This window comes from Acomys russatus, chromosome 16 (genome assembly GCF_903995435.1).
Source record: "Acomys russatus chromosome 16, mAcoRus1.1, whole genome shotgun sequence".
NCBI lineage: Eukaryota > Metazoa > Chordata > Mammalia > Rodentia > Muridae > Acomys > Acomys russatus.
Window position 1 is genome coordinate 45,427,010 of NC_067152.1, and position 16,942 is coordinate 45,443,951.

The window sequence follows — 16,942 nt, forward strand, 5'->3', positions numbered from 1 at the left end:
AGTATTTGTCTAGGTTCAGATAACATAAAACTTCAATGATACGGAACAGGCCTTAAAATCTACTGAAATTACCACAGAAAGTGTGTGCTATTATAAATAATACACTGTTGCAGAGAGGTAATACATAGAGGCACTTTGAGCATATTTGTCTTAATTCTATACTTTTCTCCTATAAATTACCAATTATCTACTCCTAGTTTTTCCATGGCTTCAGCAGAAAACCCAAGTTCAGGACTTGAGCGTGTCCTTGGCTTCCACATGTGTCTGTCAGGCAGTTGGTAGCCACAGCTGTAGCCATTGGGAGTTCATGAAATATTCCCAGTGGAGAAGAATCCATCTTCTTGAATATTTCCAACTAGTGTTTAGACCTCTCATTCCTTCTGCGTTGTAGAGAAGGGCTTTTTCTCTGCTTTCAAGTCCAACATGACAGAAGCGGTTCCTGATCTTTGCTTGTGCGCCCACTGTCTTGCCTGCAAAGCCAGGGCCATTTCATATAGAAGGGCAGGCCGTGTCGCAGCTCACCTCTCTCGGTGCGCTGAGTTCTGGAGTTTTCATGGCTTCGCAGTTTAGTTTAGGACACTTTTAGAGTGTTTGTTTGTTTACATCCAGATTGTACCTCCTGCAAGAAATGCCGTCTGAGACTGGCTCTGCTCTTCACGGTGTCTGTGTCACACAGCGTCCCTCAGTGTCTGGCTGCTCTGGAAATAAGGAGTTAAAGCATTGTGAAAACTACTCCAAAGCAGAGATTGTTTCCTGCTGGTTACTGGTTGTAACTCAGGTTAAAGAAAAACTGCTGATTGTGTTGTGACAAGCCAGGATGGCGCAGGGGAAGTGAATGGGCCCCTTCAGACAGGAACAGAGCCCAGGTTAGCAGTGAGCTCTCCTCCTTCCCAAAGACACTCCTGCATAGGTGAGTCAGCAACCAAGTCTTGAACAGTGAGAACCAAGAGGTGGATGTGCATGAAGGCGGAGCACTCTGGGCTGTCACACAAGACCAAAAGGAAGGCACCTCAGCAGGTGCCAGCTGCAAGAAAGTCCATTTCTTTATCAGTTACCTGGCTAATAACACTCTGTCACAACAGCAGAAAACCCTGAGCCAGAGACGGGAGAGACACCGCTCCTATCCGCCTGTAGTTTGGCATTCAGCAGGGAGAGAGAGCTGCCCTGTTGTAAAGCTGGGACTCTGAGTGCCTCCAGCACTGCTCAGGGGCCGCCTCTCAGGCTGCTTCCTTTTCTGCACCTCAGGACAGGAACTGGCCTCTGCTGTGTTTGCATACCTGCTCTCTGAGGATGCCCTCCCACGGTTCTTCCCTGGGTGCTCAGTAGCCTGAGGTAGGAAAGGATGGCTCAGAAATGCTGGGCATTGTGAAGTGGGGCTGGTAAGCCAGACGTGGCTTTCAGTGACTTCCAGGGCGTGGTCACAAGTGAGCTGGAGTGCCTTAGAGTCTGTAAGGCTGAAGGTGCTTACACTGTTGTTTCTGCTTCTGCCTTTCCTTTCTTACAGTTAAGTTACCGTGCACTCTGCAAGTGGCCTATAGATACTGTAAGATCACACACACACACACACACGCGCGTGCACACACAGGCAATATAGTGTGTGGGTGTTTTTGTTTGTTTGTTTGTTTGTTTGTTTGTTTCTTGAGACAGGTTCTCTCTGTGTAGCCTTGACTGTCCTGGACTCGCTTTGTAGACCAGGCTGGCCTCGAACTCACAGAGATCCACCTGCCTCTGCCTCCCGAGTGCTGGGATTAAAGGTGCGCGCCACCACGCCCGGCCCCATGTGGGAGTTTTTAAATATGACATTGTCCCTACAGGTAAGAAGATACCCTCTCTCCTTCTGGTATGGAGCAGGTAGCTGCTGCTTCTGTTGAAACGCAGCTCATAGAGGGATTTAAATGTGTATTTGTTGGAAAATTTATTTGTGATTTTTATGATTGCATTATGCACACCAGACATCATCATTTGTTGAAATTGATACTTTGTGGGAGCGCAGTAGAGTTCAAGACAAAAGCCTTAATTTTACCATGAACTTGACCCCTCTTTTTAGAATGCATTTTCTTACAATGGCAGAAGGCCATCAGCAAAAATTCTACTTCTTTAGAGAAAGCCTTGGAAACTTCAGACTTTTTATTTTCTTTATACATTTATAAAGAAATTCCTTGGTACTGAAAGGTATAGTTACCTTCACCTACATTTTAAGCTTTTTAAAAAAAGATGTTTCTAGAGCCACTAAAAACTGATCATTTGTAAAACAGCTAATGCAGCGTCCCTCTGATTGTATGAGAAAGGAGTGAGGGACTGGGTAGATGCTGTGTGTGCTTACGCTGCCCCCGCAGCCTCTCCTGTTTCCTTCAGCAGACCTCACCTCCTCACCTCTTTCCACTTTGCTCCCTCCTCTCACTTTCTGGTCTGAAGAAGGGTCCTTTCCTGTTCATTTTGACTTCATGTTCACCCCGCAGGTTTAGCTGACAGCCTCACCGTCTCCCCAGGTGCAGCGGGCCTTCCTGATGGGCATCTTAGCCACGGGGGCCGTTTGCAGGTGCCGTGGGCCTGTTCTCTGTGAATGGCGCCACTGGTCACGTCTTAGGAAGCTCACTTTTTCCATTCCTATTTATGCTTGTAAGTGCGGCCATCCCAATGGAACGCGTTCCCTTCCCTGCTGAAGGCAAAACTGGTACTGGCATTTGATTCTGAGTTTCTTTTGCACAGCTCTCAGATGTGACCCAAGCCCTTGTGCGGTGGCATTGTGTGTGGTAAGGAGGGCTGGAGCCGTGAACGCCCTGAGCTTCCGTTACTTGTGCTTGTGAGCTGATTAGCCAGGTGTGTAGCTAGCTGCACTGTAATGGCTCTTAAATTTTTAATTGTGCATACTGATTTCACATAGCTTCATTATAACATTTATTTTTCTTGGGATTCCTGAATATGTGGATAGAAGCACATCCTCACCCTTCGTTGGTTCTCGGAGAGCCCCAGCTGTGTTTATGTGGAACACGTGCTTACATGGGAGCAGTGCATAAGAAAACATAAATCTGATGCTTGGGAGTTTCAGCTTGGTCTCTGTGACAGGCCCCTGAGGCAAGCAGCTTGTGTATTTGGGCCTGTGGCAGAACAGTGCACCAGGGCAGGGCCAGTAACAGCAGAAGTCATTCACCTCACACCCAGGCCTGAGGAAAAGAGCAGGAGCACACTGTCTCCCACTGGCCCAAGGCGTCACACACTGGGGAGCAGGTGTTTAGCATGTGGGGAGCGTTCTCTATCCAAACTCTAGCAGTTTGAACATGGCAGACCTGTGACCTTGTTCCTCGACGTTGGAGCTAAACATGTATTTCCTTTTTGTCAAAGGTTATTTCCTGAGAAAACCATCCCTTGGAGCTACAGTTCTCAATGTCACTCATGGAAAATCACTTTGGCATGGACAGGCTTGTCTCAAATCCACTATTCCCCTGCCTCAGCCTCTCAAGTCCTAGAGTTGTAGGCAAGAGACACCATACCTCACTAGCTTTGTGTGGTTTTGCATTTATACAGATGTTACCAAGTGCTGAACAGCTGACTTTTCCATCCAGGTTTGTGTCTCTGCTGAGGTTGATTCGGTCTGGCTGATGTCTGCTGTTCATGACGCAGGTCCCTTGCTCCTGACATCCGGATGGTTTCTGGTCTATTTTCTTTATAAAGAATCTTTCTGACAGTATATTTATGCTGAAAGTAAAAAACAAAAACACCAAAACAACAACAGCAGCAACAGCAAAAGGACAGAAAACAAGTGCATTTATTCCATGTCAGGCCATGGTGGCTTCTCTGTGCTGTGTAAGGCTGTCAGTTGAACTGTGGGTGGCCTGACACATGCTCCCAGGCACATGCCAGAGCAGGCATCTGGGAACCACACGGCAACATGCTGTTTTCCTGAGGTTGGAGAGATGGCTCAGTGATTAAGAGTACTGACTGCTCTGTGAGAAAACCAGCCTTTGATTCCTAGCACCAACACAGCGGCTAACAATGGTTTGTAACCCATTTTCAGGTGGGATCTGATGCCCTCTTCTGTTGTCTGTGGGTACTGCAGACGTGCATGTAGACAAAACACCCCTACAACATAATTTTTTTTTTTTTTTTTTTTTAAGTTCTCAAAAAAAAGAAAAATTGGGCCTTTCTTTAGCCAGGAATTTTCTTTAAGTAAAAGCCATGTGTTTAAGAACTATCTGTCTTGCTTGTGGATGGCAGCACTCACAGTTTCTGCAGCAAATTGGCATTTTCTACCTTATAAGTGCTATAGAAGATGTTAACAGTCTTGAATGAGACTGGAACTGATAAGACAAGCTCAGTCAGGTCCAGGATGGTTTGAGCCCACATGATGGAGAACAGTCTGCCTTCGGCTGCAGGTCCAGCCGACTGAGCTCTACTGAACTCTGGCACTTCTGTGTCACATTTATGGGGATGCTGGGGAGCATCATTCTGGCTGCTGTGGAACCCTGGCTCTGACAGTGTGGTATTTCCCACTGTAGCCCCGCTGGGAACTGGACAGTAAGTGGGTCCTGATCTGACATAGGTACAGGCCATTCGTGTGCAGTGTGAGCCGAGGGACCGCCTGAAAGTTCAGGGAAGAAATAAATCATCATGTGCCCCATGGTAGCAGGTGCAGCCTGGTTTCTGGCACAGAGGGGACCAGGGCCTTACGCTCTCACTTATGTGTAGAAGCTAAAGGTTTGACCTGGAAGAAATAGAAAGAACTGTGATCACTAGAGCATGGGGCGGGGGGTGGAGTTAGGAGGGACGGGGGGGGGGGGGGCAGTAGGGAAGTCACTTCTGATGTCCCACGGCCCAGCAGAGTACCTGTGCTTGACAGCAAGTCAGCAAACACATCAAACAGCAGCTGGAAAGATTTTTTAATGCTCCCAACATAAAGAGATGCATTGCCTCTGGGGATGCTGAGCCAGTTTAGTGATTGGCGACCACGCACTGCATGCAAGTGTGAAGTGCTGAACTGTGTCCCAAGAGCAGACACACACACTTGTTGGTTAAAGTTATATTTTAAAAGGTAACATAAAAAATATTATTCAGAGTGGGCAAGAATAATCAATAGAGCTGGGCATGGTGGTGCACACCTGTAGTCCCAGCACTCAGGGAGGCAGAGGCAGGTAGATCTCTGTGAGTTCGAGGCCAGCGTGGTCTACAGAGTGAGTCCAGGACAGCCAAGGCTACACAGAGAAACTCTGTCTCAAACAAACAAACAAAACAAAGCAAGCAAAAAAGAATAACCAGTGGGTAAGTGTGCTTGTTACTACTGTGGTAAGCTGAGCTGGATCGCCAGGACCAGCATGGTAGAAGAGAAATGACTCCCAGCAGTGAGCTTGTGGTGCTCGCTGTTCCTAGTGGTGCCACCGCGTGGCCTGGCCACTTGCTGCTTTGGCTTCTCTGTGGTCATCAGGGAACATTTTGGAGCCATGCACAAGCCGCATGTCCTCCAGCAGGGTCTCCTTCCTCGTCTGCAGTCCAGCTGGGACCCCACTGCCTTCTGCTCCACCAGCTGGGCTCATCTGCCTTCCATTTCCCACAGGTGGCTCGTAGTGGCGCGTGCGTGGCTTGCTGTCTGTGTTATGTCTAATAGTATGGGTTTTCTATTATGAAATTATTCCACCTTGGGCCCCCAGCAACAGGATGACTCTAGTATCTGATATGGCCGCCTCCTCCTCCTCGTCGTCGTCATCCTCCTCCTCCTCTCCTTCTTCTTTCTTATAGTTTAAGGGACTTTGAGGCTCCCATTATACCACATGTGGTCTTTCTGATGTGTGCATCATCATTCTTTGCCTTCTTTACAGCTCTTGCAGAGGCTGCAAGTTCCTACAGAAGTCCCTGTGAAATCAACTCTGACTGAGGACATTTCCACACAGATCCTAGGTCCACCCAACATACATACTTAGAAACTAAGACGTGAGCCCTTGCCATGCTCATGACGGGTGTCAGTGTAGTTGGTTGTGGTGGGTAGAGTTGGATACAGTTTTGCAAGGGCTAGCCTGTGCTATGTGGGTCTGTATTTGAGCCCTGGTGTTGTAGAGAATCCAACTTTAATGAGCAAATGGGGAGTGAGAGACTTGAGGCTAGACTAGGCTAGACTTGCAAGGACCTTGCTGGTGCTCTAGAATGGCGCAGGCCCCGCACAGTGTAGAAGAAGGCGGGATTCGGGGAAGCAGATGGACGGTGCTTGAAGAGGTGGCAGGAGCGGTTTCTGTCCCAGGAGAAAGTAACTCTGCTCTGTAGATCGGTCAGAGAGGCCGAAGAAGAGAATCTGCCCATTGGTGCAGTGAAACATGAGGCGGGGTTGGTGCTGAGGGCCCTTGGCAAACCCAAGGAACCCTGCTTCCTCTGAGATAACGGAGCTAGGGAAAGGGGAGGAAGAGAGGGAAAAGAGGGAAGCAGAGGCTGCAGCTGCTCACATGTGAGTCCCCAGAGGCTTGGGGGCGGGGGCAGAACATCACCATGCCTCTCCCCATAGGAACTGCCTCTGACGTAAGACGCTGTGTGTCGAGAAAAGCACCACTACCACAGAGTGTTTGCAGGTGTCAAAAAGGCCAGTAGCAGTCTGTTGGTGTTTCTGAGTTTAGTGCAAGGCCTAGGCCTGGGGGAGGCTACCCAGCCCCATGTCATCAGCTAATGTTTCTCAGCACACCCACTGTCCACATCTGGGAGAAGGTGTGGCAAGTGTGACATGGTAGGACGCACCAATTCCAGCAGCCGTATCTCAGTAACTTGTGGGCCAGTGGCATGTATGGGTTCAGTACTCCCTAAGGGACTTGATGGCACTCCTTTGCTGCATGGGTCCAGGTTTGCCTGTCTAGGGTGCAGCAGTGGGAATGCCACTGTGCTGTCCTGACTGTCCTGCTCTGGACACATGCTTCATGAGGCTGGATCCCAGCGATCCACTGCAGTCCTGCCTGGCCCTCCCTGCATGGTGGCGTGTTGGTTGGTCACCTTTGCCCTCTTCTCTGCTCATTGTTTTTGGCAGTGCCAGCACAGGAGGTGTTTGGCGTTGCCATCTGCTGCATAGTTGAAATTAGAGGTTAGTTTCACTCTTGGCAGAAGTCTCACCAGGGGTACAGTGCATGGGTTCCCAAGGTTGACCTGGCCTTTTGGGGGGTATTCTCTACACTGTTACAGCTGGGATTTCCCCAGCTGTAGCTGCTGATACAGTTGACGCAGTCTTCAGTGACAGTCTGATAAAACAAGTGGACTTTCCCTCTGGGCTTAATATAATCTGTCAGAGAAAGTGGATTTTAATGAATACATTATGTACAACCTATTTCTGGCTCTTTGACTAGGGCTTCCCTGCTCTTTCAGTCCAGGCAGACATGAGGCCCGCCCTCTGCTCATAGGCCCCAGCTGTTCCCCAATCTCTGCTGCACCCAGGTCTTCTGAGTGCTGGGCTGTGCCGCTGCCTGCCATACTGGTCAGGAACAGAGGCATGTTCCCAGTAAGTGTGTGGCTTCTTTGGGTTTTGTTCCTGCTGCCACTGGGTGTTGGTCCCCTAGACACCAAGGCTGTGCTTGCAGGGCCTTAGTTCTGGCCTTGACAGACCCTTGGTGGTCTTTCCGAGATGGTCCTGGGAGCCCCACGTGCCTGTTAGTGAGGAGTAGCTCTCAAAGGCCGTTCTCCTCCTGGTGAGGGGATTGCAGTCTTCTGAATTTGTTGTCTCACGTAAGCCACACAGCTGATGGTTCTGATGCAATTGTCTCCCTTTGCAGCCACCGCAGTTTTCCTTGGGGGCATTTGGCGACATCTGGAGAACTTTGGATGGTGAGGGCTGAGTGGTTCTGGCCTGGGTGGGTTAAAGCCAGGGAGCTGCTGCGCATGCTGCAGTGCACAGTTCTGCACAGTGTATGGGAGTGGAGAAATGCTGCTGTGGGAAATGCCCCTGAGGAATCTGCTTATAGACAGTCTTCAGGTACCACTCCCCACGCGGCAGCCCATTCTGTAGAGGTGCATTAGCCGTCCTAAATAACTAAAGGTGTGGGCCAACAAACACCCATGCAGAAGTTCTAGGGCTCGGTGCCGCGCTGCCTTGTGGGAGGGCCCCAGCACATAGGGAAGGCTCCTAGGGTGTGGTTGGCAGTACCCTGCACCTTCCATGGGTCATGGAAAACAGAAGGGAAGATGGAAGTTGTTAAGGATTTTCCTAATATGTCTGGCCTTCATTATTTTAATAAATCAACACTAACTTGGTGATTTAGAAATTTAAATGTAACTTTGGATTTGGACAAAAGTAAAAAACAGACGTACTTCATCTTATGCTTGTTTGCTGCTTGTGGGACCTGTGTACTTGTACCCGGAACACAAGAAAGATGTCAGTGTCTCGTCGTCAGCAGCTGCACAGACTTGACGAGCTGCGTTGCCATTCCATGGGGCCGGAGTGTGTGGGACATGGGGACAGCTGGCTGCAGCTGCCACAGTCCTTACTGCTTGTGCTGCTCTGCATGCTGCAGGCTTACCTTTGACCCCAGCCAGGGAGAGTTGGGGAGACTTTTCCTGCATCTTTCATGAAGCCTCATTCATATCCTGCAGCTTGGGAGGGACATGAAGGCCTTCACTGAGATCCCAGGACATGCCCACGTCCTCCCTCCTAGCGGTCTGTGTGCACCCTGTCCTGTAAAGAGTCTTACAGAACACACACATTAAAGGAGGAGCTGTGGTGTGCCCTTTCTGAGTACAGAGCCGGTCACAGAGTGGTGCTGTCCTTGATGCACGGTCAGCTCGTGGGTGCTTTGTTGACTTGGTGTGCAAAGCAGTGCTGACGTGGCAAGTGTGCGGCTTCACATCCACGTCCACAACGTTTTTTGGCGGTGGAGGAACACATAAACTGGGGTCGTGTGTGTGTGTGTGTGTGTGTGTGTGTGTGTGTGTGTGTGTGTGTGTGTGTAAAACATCATATATATATATGTATATATATATATGTAGAAAGTACATTTCAAAAATCATTAAGAAGCCATCCATACCTTTCCATGTGACTATTTAGAAAAACAAATTGCACTTACAGTGAGGCACAGCACTCTAGAGTGTGGAAGAACACATTCTACTCTGCTTTTGTGTCAGGTTTGTTCATGTAGTCCTCCTGCCTCAGCCTCTCAAGTAGCTAGGACCATCGGCCCGCCTCCATGACCCCCATGTCTTTTGATTCTTCTGTCTGAACTCTGTGAAGATCCAGGTGAGCTGTACCCTAAGCCTCTTTATTTGAAGGTTTGCAAAGTGTAGGCAGACTTCTGTTTGTCTCTGCATGAAGCCCCTGTGGGCTCTGTTCCCCCTTGACCTCTTATCCTGAGACTGGCCAGCATCCACATCCCAAGGTGAGCATCGAGAACACCAGTTGGGATTGGATGCGGGATGCTGAACTCCAGTCGTTGGCCCGGTTCTGGGAGGATAGTCTTAGCAGCTGAGGAAGCTTGCCGTGTCCTCACCCAGTGTTCTCCTGCATAATGGAAGCCAGAAAACAGATCCCAGGCCACAGTGGGTCACAGTCTTCCCGGTACAAACTTTGAACGCCCTTCAGTGTTCTCTGTGCAAATGCCAGAGTTTCTGTAGGGACATGTGAAAGCTGACACATGGGATGGAATTGTTTGGTTTGTTTTTTTAAGACAGGGTTTCTCTGTGTTTCCTTTGCTGTCCTGAATAGATCTGTAGACCAGGCTGGCCTTGAACCTCTGCCTCCCAAGCACTGGGGTTAAAGGTGTGTACCACCACTGCCCAGGGTTGGAGATTTTAAAATTTGATTAATAGTGACAAATTGTCTTCCAAAATCTTTTTGTTAATTTCTAGTCCCACCGCCTCTCCGCTGTCATGACACATTGTTTCTCTTGCATCTTTTCATCTGCTGAAGAAGCAGATAGAGGTGCAGGTGGGTGTGGGGCTCCCCACCGCCATCGCCTCGCCTCGCGCTGCCGGTCACGCCCATCACCCCGTCCACGGGTGCTGGCTGCCCTTTGCTGGTCCACAGCACGAGGAGCTCACACACCTTCTAAACATACATGCGCTGTCATTTCTGCTCTGCCCCTTCTGGAGCCGCCAGTCATAAGCGTGTGTTTATATCTCTTGTTTCTTTTAGCTCTCTGGATTTTGTGATTTGTTTAAGAAGGTTTTTCTTACACCTAAGTAAATAAAAATATTCTGTTTTTACACATTTTAAATTCACTCTGCTTTTTTTTTTGGTACAGAGACTGTGAGGCAATATCAAATGGTTAGTTAGACTTTCCAGCATCGACCATTGAATCATTTATTCTTTGTTTACTGATTTAAGATGCCATTTCATTACAGTTATCTATGTGGGTCTATTTCTGGGTCTTCTCTCTGTTGATTTGTTTGTCTCACCCTCAATAGCACCAGCCTGTAATTATATAAATTTATGGCCTCTCTATTATCTGGTAGTGCGAATCTCTATTCATTATTCTTTATTAAACTTTTTTTTTCTAATTTTGTGATTTCTCTTCTGCACTTGCTTTAGAATCAGCTTGTCAAATTCCATTAGAGGAAAATCCCCTTGGGCATCTTGATGGGGCTGGCATTGCTGTATAGAGCCATTAGCGGGGGGAACTGGTGTCTTTAGAAGCCTTCTGGGAGTGTTTATTTAGAGAGAACATTTCCAGGTGTTCTCTCTCGGAGTGCTGTGATTGTAAACAGTCGGCCCAATGAGGACAGCTTGGCCAGAGTGTGCTCCTCAGCAGCTCTGGAGGTGGCCACACACTCATCTTGGCAGCACCGTGCCTGGCTCTGCTCTGTAGGGGGCAAGCTCCTGCTGCCTGCCTGGACACTCCCTTTCTGCAGGCCTCGTCTCTGCTGAGCTGTAGGCCACCCCAGAGTCAGTGCTCGTGCCTCTGCCCGGAGCCAGTTGTCTGGCCCAGCACTTGCGCTGGTTATGCCCAGGCGAGAGTAAGAGAGGACAGGGTGGCTTTTCCTTGTCATTGGGTTGATTCGTTTTTGTTTTGGAATAATTGCTTTAAAGTATTGGCTTGAAAGAAGATTTTAAGTATCAGACTAGAACTTTCTCTCCAGGAACTTACCACCAGTTAGGCAAGCAGAACGGTATGTCCAGAAAAGTGTATCACTCTGTCACTGAATGGCAGTATGTCACTGTTGTTCAGGGCCAAAGCCACTTACAAGGCGGGAAGGAAGGGGCGGCGGGGGAGCTTGTGAATGTGAGCTCAACTCCTCAGAGCCCACGTGTGTCAAGACTCAGAGCAGCCACAAAAAAAGGCCTAGGGGATGTGTGCATGCGGCGTGGCTTGGGGGAAAGGAGGGGCCTCCACGGTGGACGTGTACACACTCAGTGTCTCAGGGCAGGGAGGGTTGAATCCAGGGTACATAGGCTGCTGGCATGAACTTGAAAGCTCCTTCTCTGTGGCATTGCTGGAGTGAAATGTCACGGCAGTAGAGGCAAGACTCCGGCTTCCTGTGGCTGCCTGCCTTCCGCAGCGTGCAGGTGCTTGTCGCCCGAGGTCTCGGCATGTGCGTGTAATCTGTGTGCCCTGTGCTTGATTTCCAGAACTACACGCAGTACATCCCTCTGTCCATATACGACCTGCAGACGTGGATGGGCAGCCCGTCCATCTTTGTCTACGACTGCTCCAATGCCGGCCTCATCGTGAAGTCCTTCAAGCAGTTTGCACTGCAGAGGGAGCAGGAACTAGAGGTGAGGTGCTCTACGGCCAGCAGCCTGCGTGCGTGCGTGCGTGCGTGCGTGCGTGCGTGTGTGCGTGCGTGCGTGCATGATACGCTGCAGGGACACTGGGAAGCTGCATCTCTGTGTGATGAAAGGCTGGGTGTGTATTTGATGAGAGCGGGAGAGGTGCTCCTTCACCCGATGTATATCTTATTGTACCTGGTGTCATTTCAATCTGCACGATAAATGGTACCATCAGGAGGGAGGTCTGGGCTTCAGGGGTCTTGCGCTCTAAGCTAGTGTCAGTCTCACAGGTCGCCTGTCCGTCCTAGGTAGTGAGCTCCTTCCTTGCATTGGACTCTTTGTTTTCTCCAGTGTCCTTTGTAATTGTTCTATTTTTTAAAAAGGATCTATTTATTTATTATTGTGTATACAGCGCTCTGCCTGCATGTACGTCTGCAGGTCAGAAGAGGGCATCAGATCACATTATAGGTGGTTGTGAGCCACCATGTGGTTGCTGGGAATTGAACTCAGGACCTCTGGAAGAGCAGTCAGTTCTCTTAACCTCTGAGCCATCTCTCCAGCCCTATTGTTCCATTTTTTCCCCCTTTATGTTTTGTGTTTTTAACTCAAACCACCAAGCTAAGTGGTAAAACCAAACCAGCTACTGGGTGGGTCCACTGTCAGGAGTTGGGGAGTCTGGGAGCTGCTTGGACAATGAAGTGGCAATGTTGCCCAGTGTTTTAATTAATATTTGATGGTTAAATTAAACAGTGAGTTCTAAAGAGAAATTGGAGAGGCAGTTTCAATTAAGAGGCCTCCATCCAGTGGGCTGCACAGAGGCACTAGTGGAAACGCTCTGTGGCCTCTGGGGGCTCATGAATTCTGATTGGTTGCAGCAGGGAGATTCTCAATCCAAGAACAACAAATGGCCTTCAGTGTGTTTCCGTAAGCCTTTCGGGCTCATTCAGTTTTAATGTGTTTGTTCTGTTTTTTACGTTTTATCGGAGGAGAAGACTGAAGGAGTCACCGACAACATTGAATCCTGTTTGGTAGAACTTACAGTTAGCGTGTCTAGTGTTTAATATTTTATATGTATAAATTCAACCCTTGTGTGGAGCCTGCTTGAGACTGACTGATGAACAGAATACCCTTTCCCCTTAAAAGGTGGGCTGAGTGCCACAGCACCACGCTCTGGCCTCTTTTGTATTTGGCAAGAAGAGGAGGGAAAGGCCAGGGTTTGTGTCAGCAGGTTAGTGCCCCCTCATCTCTACTGCTTCACCGAGGTTTGCCCAGGGAGGGCCAGCGTATCAGCAGCAAGCGCCCGGATGCCAAGAGGCAGACAGGCCAGGCATGGTGGCACGGGACTGGAATCCCAGCCCTTGGAGACAGAGGTGGGGGAATCTGTGAGTTCCCGGCCAGCATGGTCTACAAAGCGAGTTCCAGGACAGCCAGGGCTACCCAGAGAAGCCGGGGGAGGGGATCAAGAATGAAAGAGAAAAAAAGAAAAAGAAATATTGTAAAGAGCCCCCACGCCCATTTATAATGTCAATAAAGGTACCAAAGAACCCTGGCAGACTCTAGCAGCCTACTCCTGAGCTGTGGAGAGGCTAGTTAATTAAACCACACTGCGCAGGGACCTCTCCCTTTCCAGCAGAGGCTCAATTACAGCTCAAGCATCTTATTAAACGCCTGCTTCCCAGCACTGTGGTGCTGCTCCGTCAGGACCATGTGTGTTCTTTGTATGTTGCCAAGGATCAGTCAGCTACAAACACTATTCATTTCATTACGTGCAACACAATGATTTGCATACTTCAGTTTTAGAAGGAGGGAAAAAAAAAAAACAGTTTAGTGGACTCATTCATCATGAAGGAGAGGAAATGGAGAAAAATGGTGGCCAGGGTGGTACCTGGAAGGAGCTGCCGTGTTACACCACATGCTTCATAATTAGCTTGGCTTTAATCTTCGTTCTCTTTATAATTACAATGTAGACTGAGCTTGCATTTCTCTTTCGCATTTACTGTTAGTGGTCATTGTTCAGTCTCTTGTGTAAAACAGCGCAAATTAGAATCATAGAATTTTGTAAAATCGGCTCCCATCTAATAGCTTAGTGTGCTCTAGTCGTCTCCTTCTGTGTGGAGCAGTGATCCTCCGTAACTGCCAGCATCGCCTCTTAGCGTATTCTCTCCTGGCTGAACCCCACTCAGGAGGTGTCCGCTGGAGGGAGGGTCAAGGCAGATGAGGTTGTGTGGGACCTGTTTTCAATAACTAAAGACCTAAACTACCACTCTTTCTGTTGCTGAGCTGGCCAGTTTCTTTGAAATTTGCAGTACATTTTGATGCTTCTTGTTGTGCAGCGTGTGACCTGATAAATTGTCAAGTAATTGGTTTGCGCCCACCTTTGGGGTGAAGTGTTTGCTGCTGCTCTGGTTTGCACTTGGATGGGAACGACAGCATCCCTGTGCCTCCTGCCTGTCCCTGTGGCGGCCACGATTCAGTCGGGAAGTATAGCCACAGCGTGTGGGGGAGGGCAGGAAAGAGAGTAAAAATGAGTAAATATAACACTAGAAAGTGGCTGGTTGGACCGCAAGCTCCCAAATAATAAGTGTAAACACACACATGAGTGACATAAATTTTAAGGGTTGATTATCTGCTTTCATTTTCTGGTGGTGTAGTGCTTGCCCTGGGGTTTGGTTGCTGTGCACATCTCTCTCAGAGGAATACGATAGGTACAGGAGAAGGCAGCTTCATAACAGCAAACGTGAATTACTGCAACAGACTGAAGCTTCATCAGAGCCAGGAAATGTATATCTGTCACTCAGGACTCTTCTGTATGTGTTTGTTTGTTTTTTTTAATATCGTATCATTTTGTAATTTGAAAATTAAAGAAAACCTTCAAGTCTCTCTGCTTTCACTGTTCTTTTAAAAAATAAGTGCTTTAATTTTGACTAAAATATTATGTCACTTTTAAAAGTTAAAAGACTGCCAAGTGCTCATTTGTAATGAGTAAAATAGTGAACGAGCCCTTGGCCCCCACCTTCGCAGGCAGGGACACTGTCAGCAAGGTGCCTCTCCTTCCTCTGCTCCCCAGGGGTGCAGGGCACTGCTTCTTTCCTGAAGCACCTCGTTAGGTTGTCTGTGCACTTAACAACCAGAAGCAGAGCTGCCATTGGGGCTTTCTCTTTAAGGATTAGTGGAATCTGCAGGGCCCAACAGCACAAGCCTGTGATCCCAACAACTTGAGAGGCCAAAGAAAGGGGCATTGCATGTTCAAGGCTTGCCTGGACTACGTGGTGGGTTCGGAGCCAGCCTGGGTAAATTAGTCAAAGAAAAGGTAAATGGGCCAGCAAGATGGCTCAGTGCGTAAAGATGCTTGACACCAAGACGGACAACCTGTCTTTGCGCAAACTCCACATGGCTGGAAGGAGTGAGTCAGAAAAGAGGTCTGATGGTGGAGAGACACATTGCTGGTAGCTCTAAATAATGCTTATTTGTATCTGATTGTGCACTCAAAGAGACACTGCAGCTAGTGGACATGTGTTGCCAGTGTCCTCGTCCTCTTGTCCCTGCTGCTCCAGTGTAGGTGCCAGATTTCATTTCTCTTTGGTTTGTGACTTTGGCTGGGTCTTTTGTTTTGTTTTTTTTTAGATGGGTTTCTTAGACTTGGCTTTTTGGACTTACTTTGTAGACCAGGCTGGCCTTGAACTCACAAAGATCCGCCTGCCTCTGCCTCTCCGAGAGCTGGGATTACAGGTGCACCCCACCATGTCCAGCTTCTAGGCTTACTTTTTTTAATATGAACTTTGACTCATTTCTTGGGAATGTCACACATTGCTTTTGCTCGCATTCATTGCTCCCACTGAGAGCAGTCGCTCTCAGATCACTTCATCTCTTCCCTGTTTCCCTGCTCGTTTTAAGTAACCTACTGAGTCACACTTGTCAACCTACTGGGGCCATAGCCTTAACGAAAATCGACAACATCCTCCCCACCCCCCTGAAGCTATTGAGTGTCAGTGGCTCCTCACTGAGGGGTAAGAGCTTGTCAGCCTGCTCTGTGCTAGACTCTTGACTGGCCTTGCACGGGCCAGCACAGCTGCTGTGCGTTCATGAGTGCCATGGATACTCTTCACATCTTCTCTTCCTGTGGTCCCTGAGCCTTGGGTCTGGTGGAGGCAGCGATGTGGAGGTCCCACTTACGGCTCGCTCGCTCTCCACTGGTGCTTGCTTTTTGCACTTTGGTCACTTGAGCATTTCTCTTGCTGTCCACAGCACAAAGAAACTTCTCTGATGAGGTCTGAGAGCTGCAATAATCCACGGGCAGATGTAGACTTAGAAGCCATTGGCAGGGAGGCAGTAGCGGCCTTGTTTGTTAATGATGGCCTTAGCAGCCGTGCTCAGTACCTTCCATGTTTAAGGCTCTGAGTTCCTGGCTTTCTCCTTTGCTTCTTGTCTCCCCAACTGTGACTTCTGTCACCCATGATCTTTTTTTTATAATTGTCCTCTGCCCGCAGCTGTTCAGGTCTCTGCGCCTGCTGTATGGCGATTCTGAATTACATCACTGAGTGTGGGGCTGGGTGTGGGATCCCACCCCAGTTCTGTTTCCTGCTCTTCCTAGAGCTGCCTTCCTTCCCTTGCATTAGAGGCCTCACACTCCCTGGGCTCTGAGTTCCCTTTGCACTAGCATTCCTCACAGCTCCTGCCGACTGTCTGCAGGTTGCCTTCAGCCGCCCATAGCTGTCTGCAGCTCCAGGAACCCTGTGATCTACAGTGTGTGTGTGTGTGTGTGTGTGTCCCTCCCTCCCTCCAGGAGGATGCACGGCAGCAGAAAGCTGATGAAGTGAAAGCTCATGAGTGGATTTTAGGCAGATTGCAGTTCATCTTTTTCACTAATAAGATCTCTAAGGCAAATGATTTACCTCTTGAGCAGAGCCTGCGGGAGCCAGCTGATCCTTCCTCTCTGGCATCTCTGGTGCTGGTTTAGACTCCTGACTGTGGCCTGCTCACCACAGCTTCAGGTGGTTCTTCGGTGTCTCCAGGAGGAGGGAGAGGTACGGGTTAGTGCTGCCTCCTTCATTAGACAGTGAGTGGAGGCTTTCTTCCGGAACCACGGCAGGCCCTGGACAGACAGCAAGGGCTATGAAGGGAGAAGGGAGCTGGGAATGGCCGCTGCATGATCTGACAGTGGCAGCCGCTCTGCGTGTACCATCTGTTGTTCTTCTACATTCCCCATGCCACAACCGGCCTGCACCCCTGACTCCACGCTCTCTGACTCAGTAGAGATGTTCCTGAAAATTCGGTCACACTGTATTC

At 49.0% G+C, this 16,942-nt stretch overlaps 1 protein-coding gene across 1 annotated transcript in view; it reads left to right on the forward strand.

Annotated features, from left to right (window-relative positions):
- Rptor (regulatory associated protein of MTOR complex 1) overlaps positions 1-16,942 on the forward strand; it is a 298,025-nt gene that overhangs the window by 120,869 nt on the left and 160,214 nt on the right. The window contains exon 5 of the mRNA XM_051159180.1: positions 11,516-11,662. Coding sequence (XP_051015137.1) covers positions 11,516-11,662 — 147 coding nt within the window. The remainder of the gene's footprint in view (positions 1-11,515; positions 11,663-16,942) is intronic.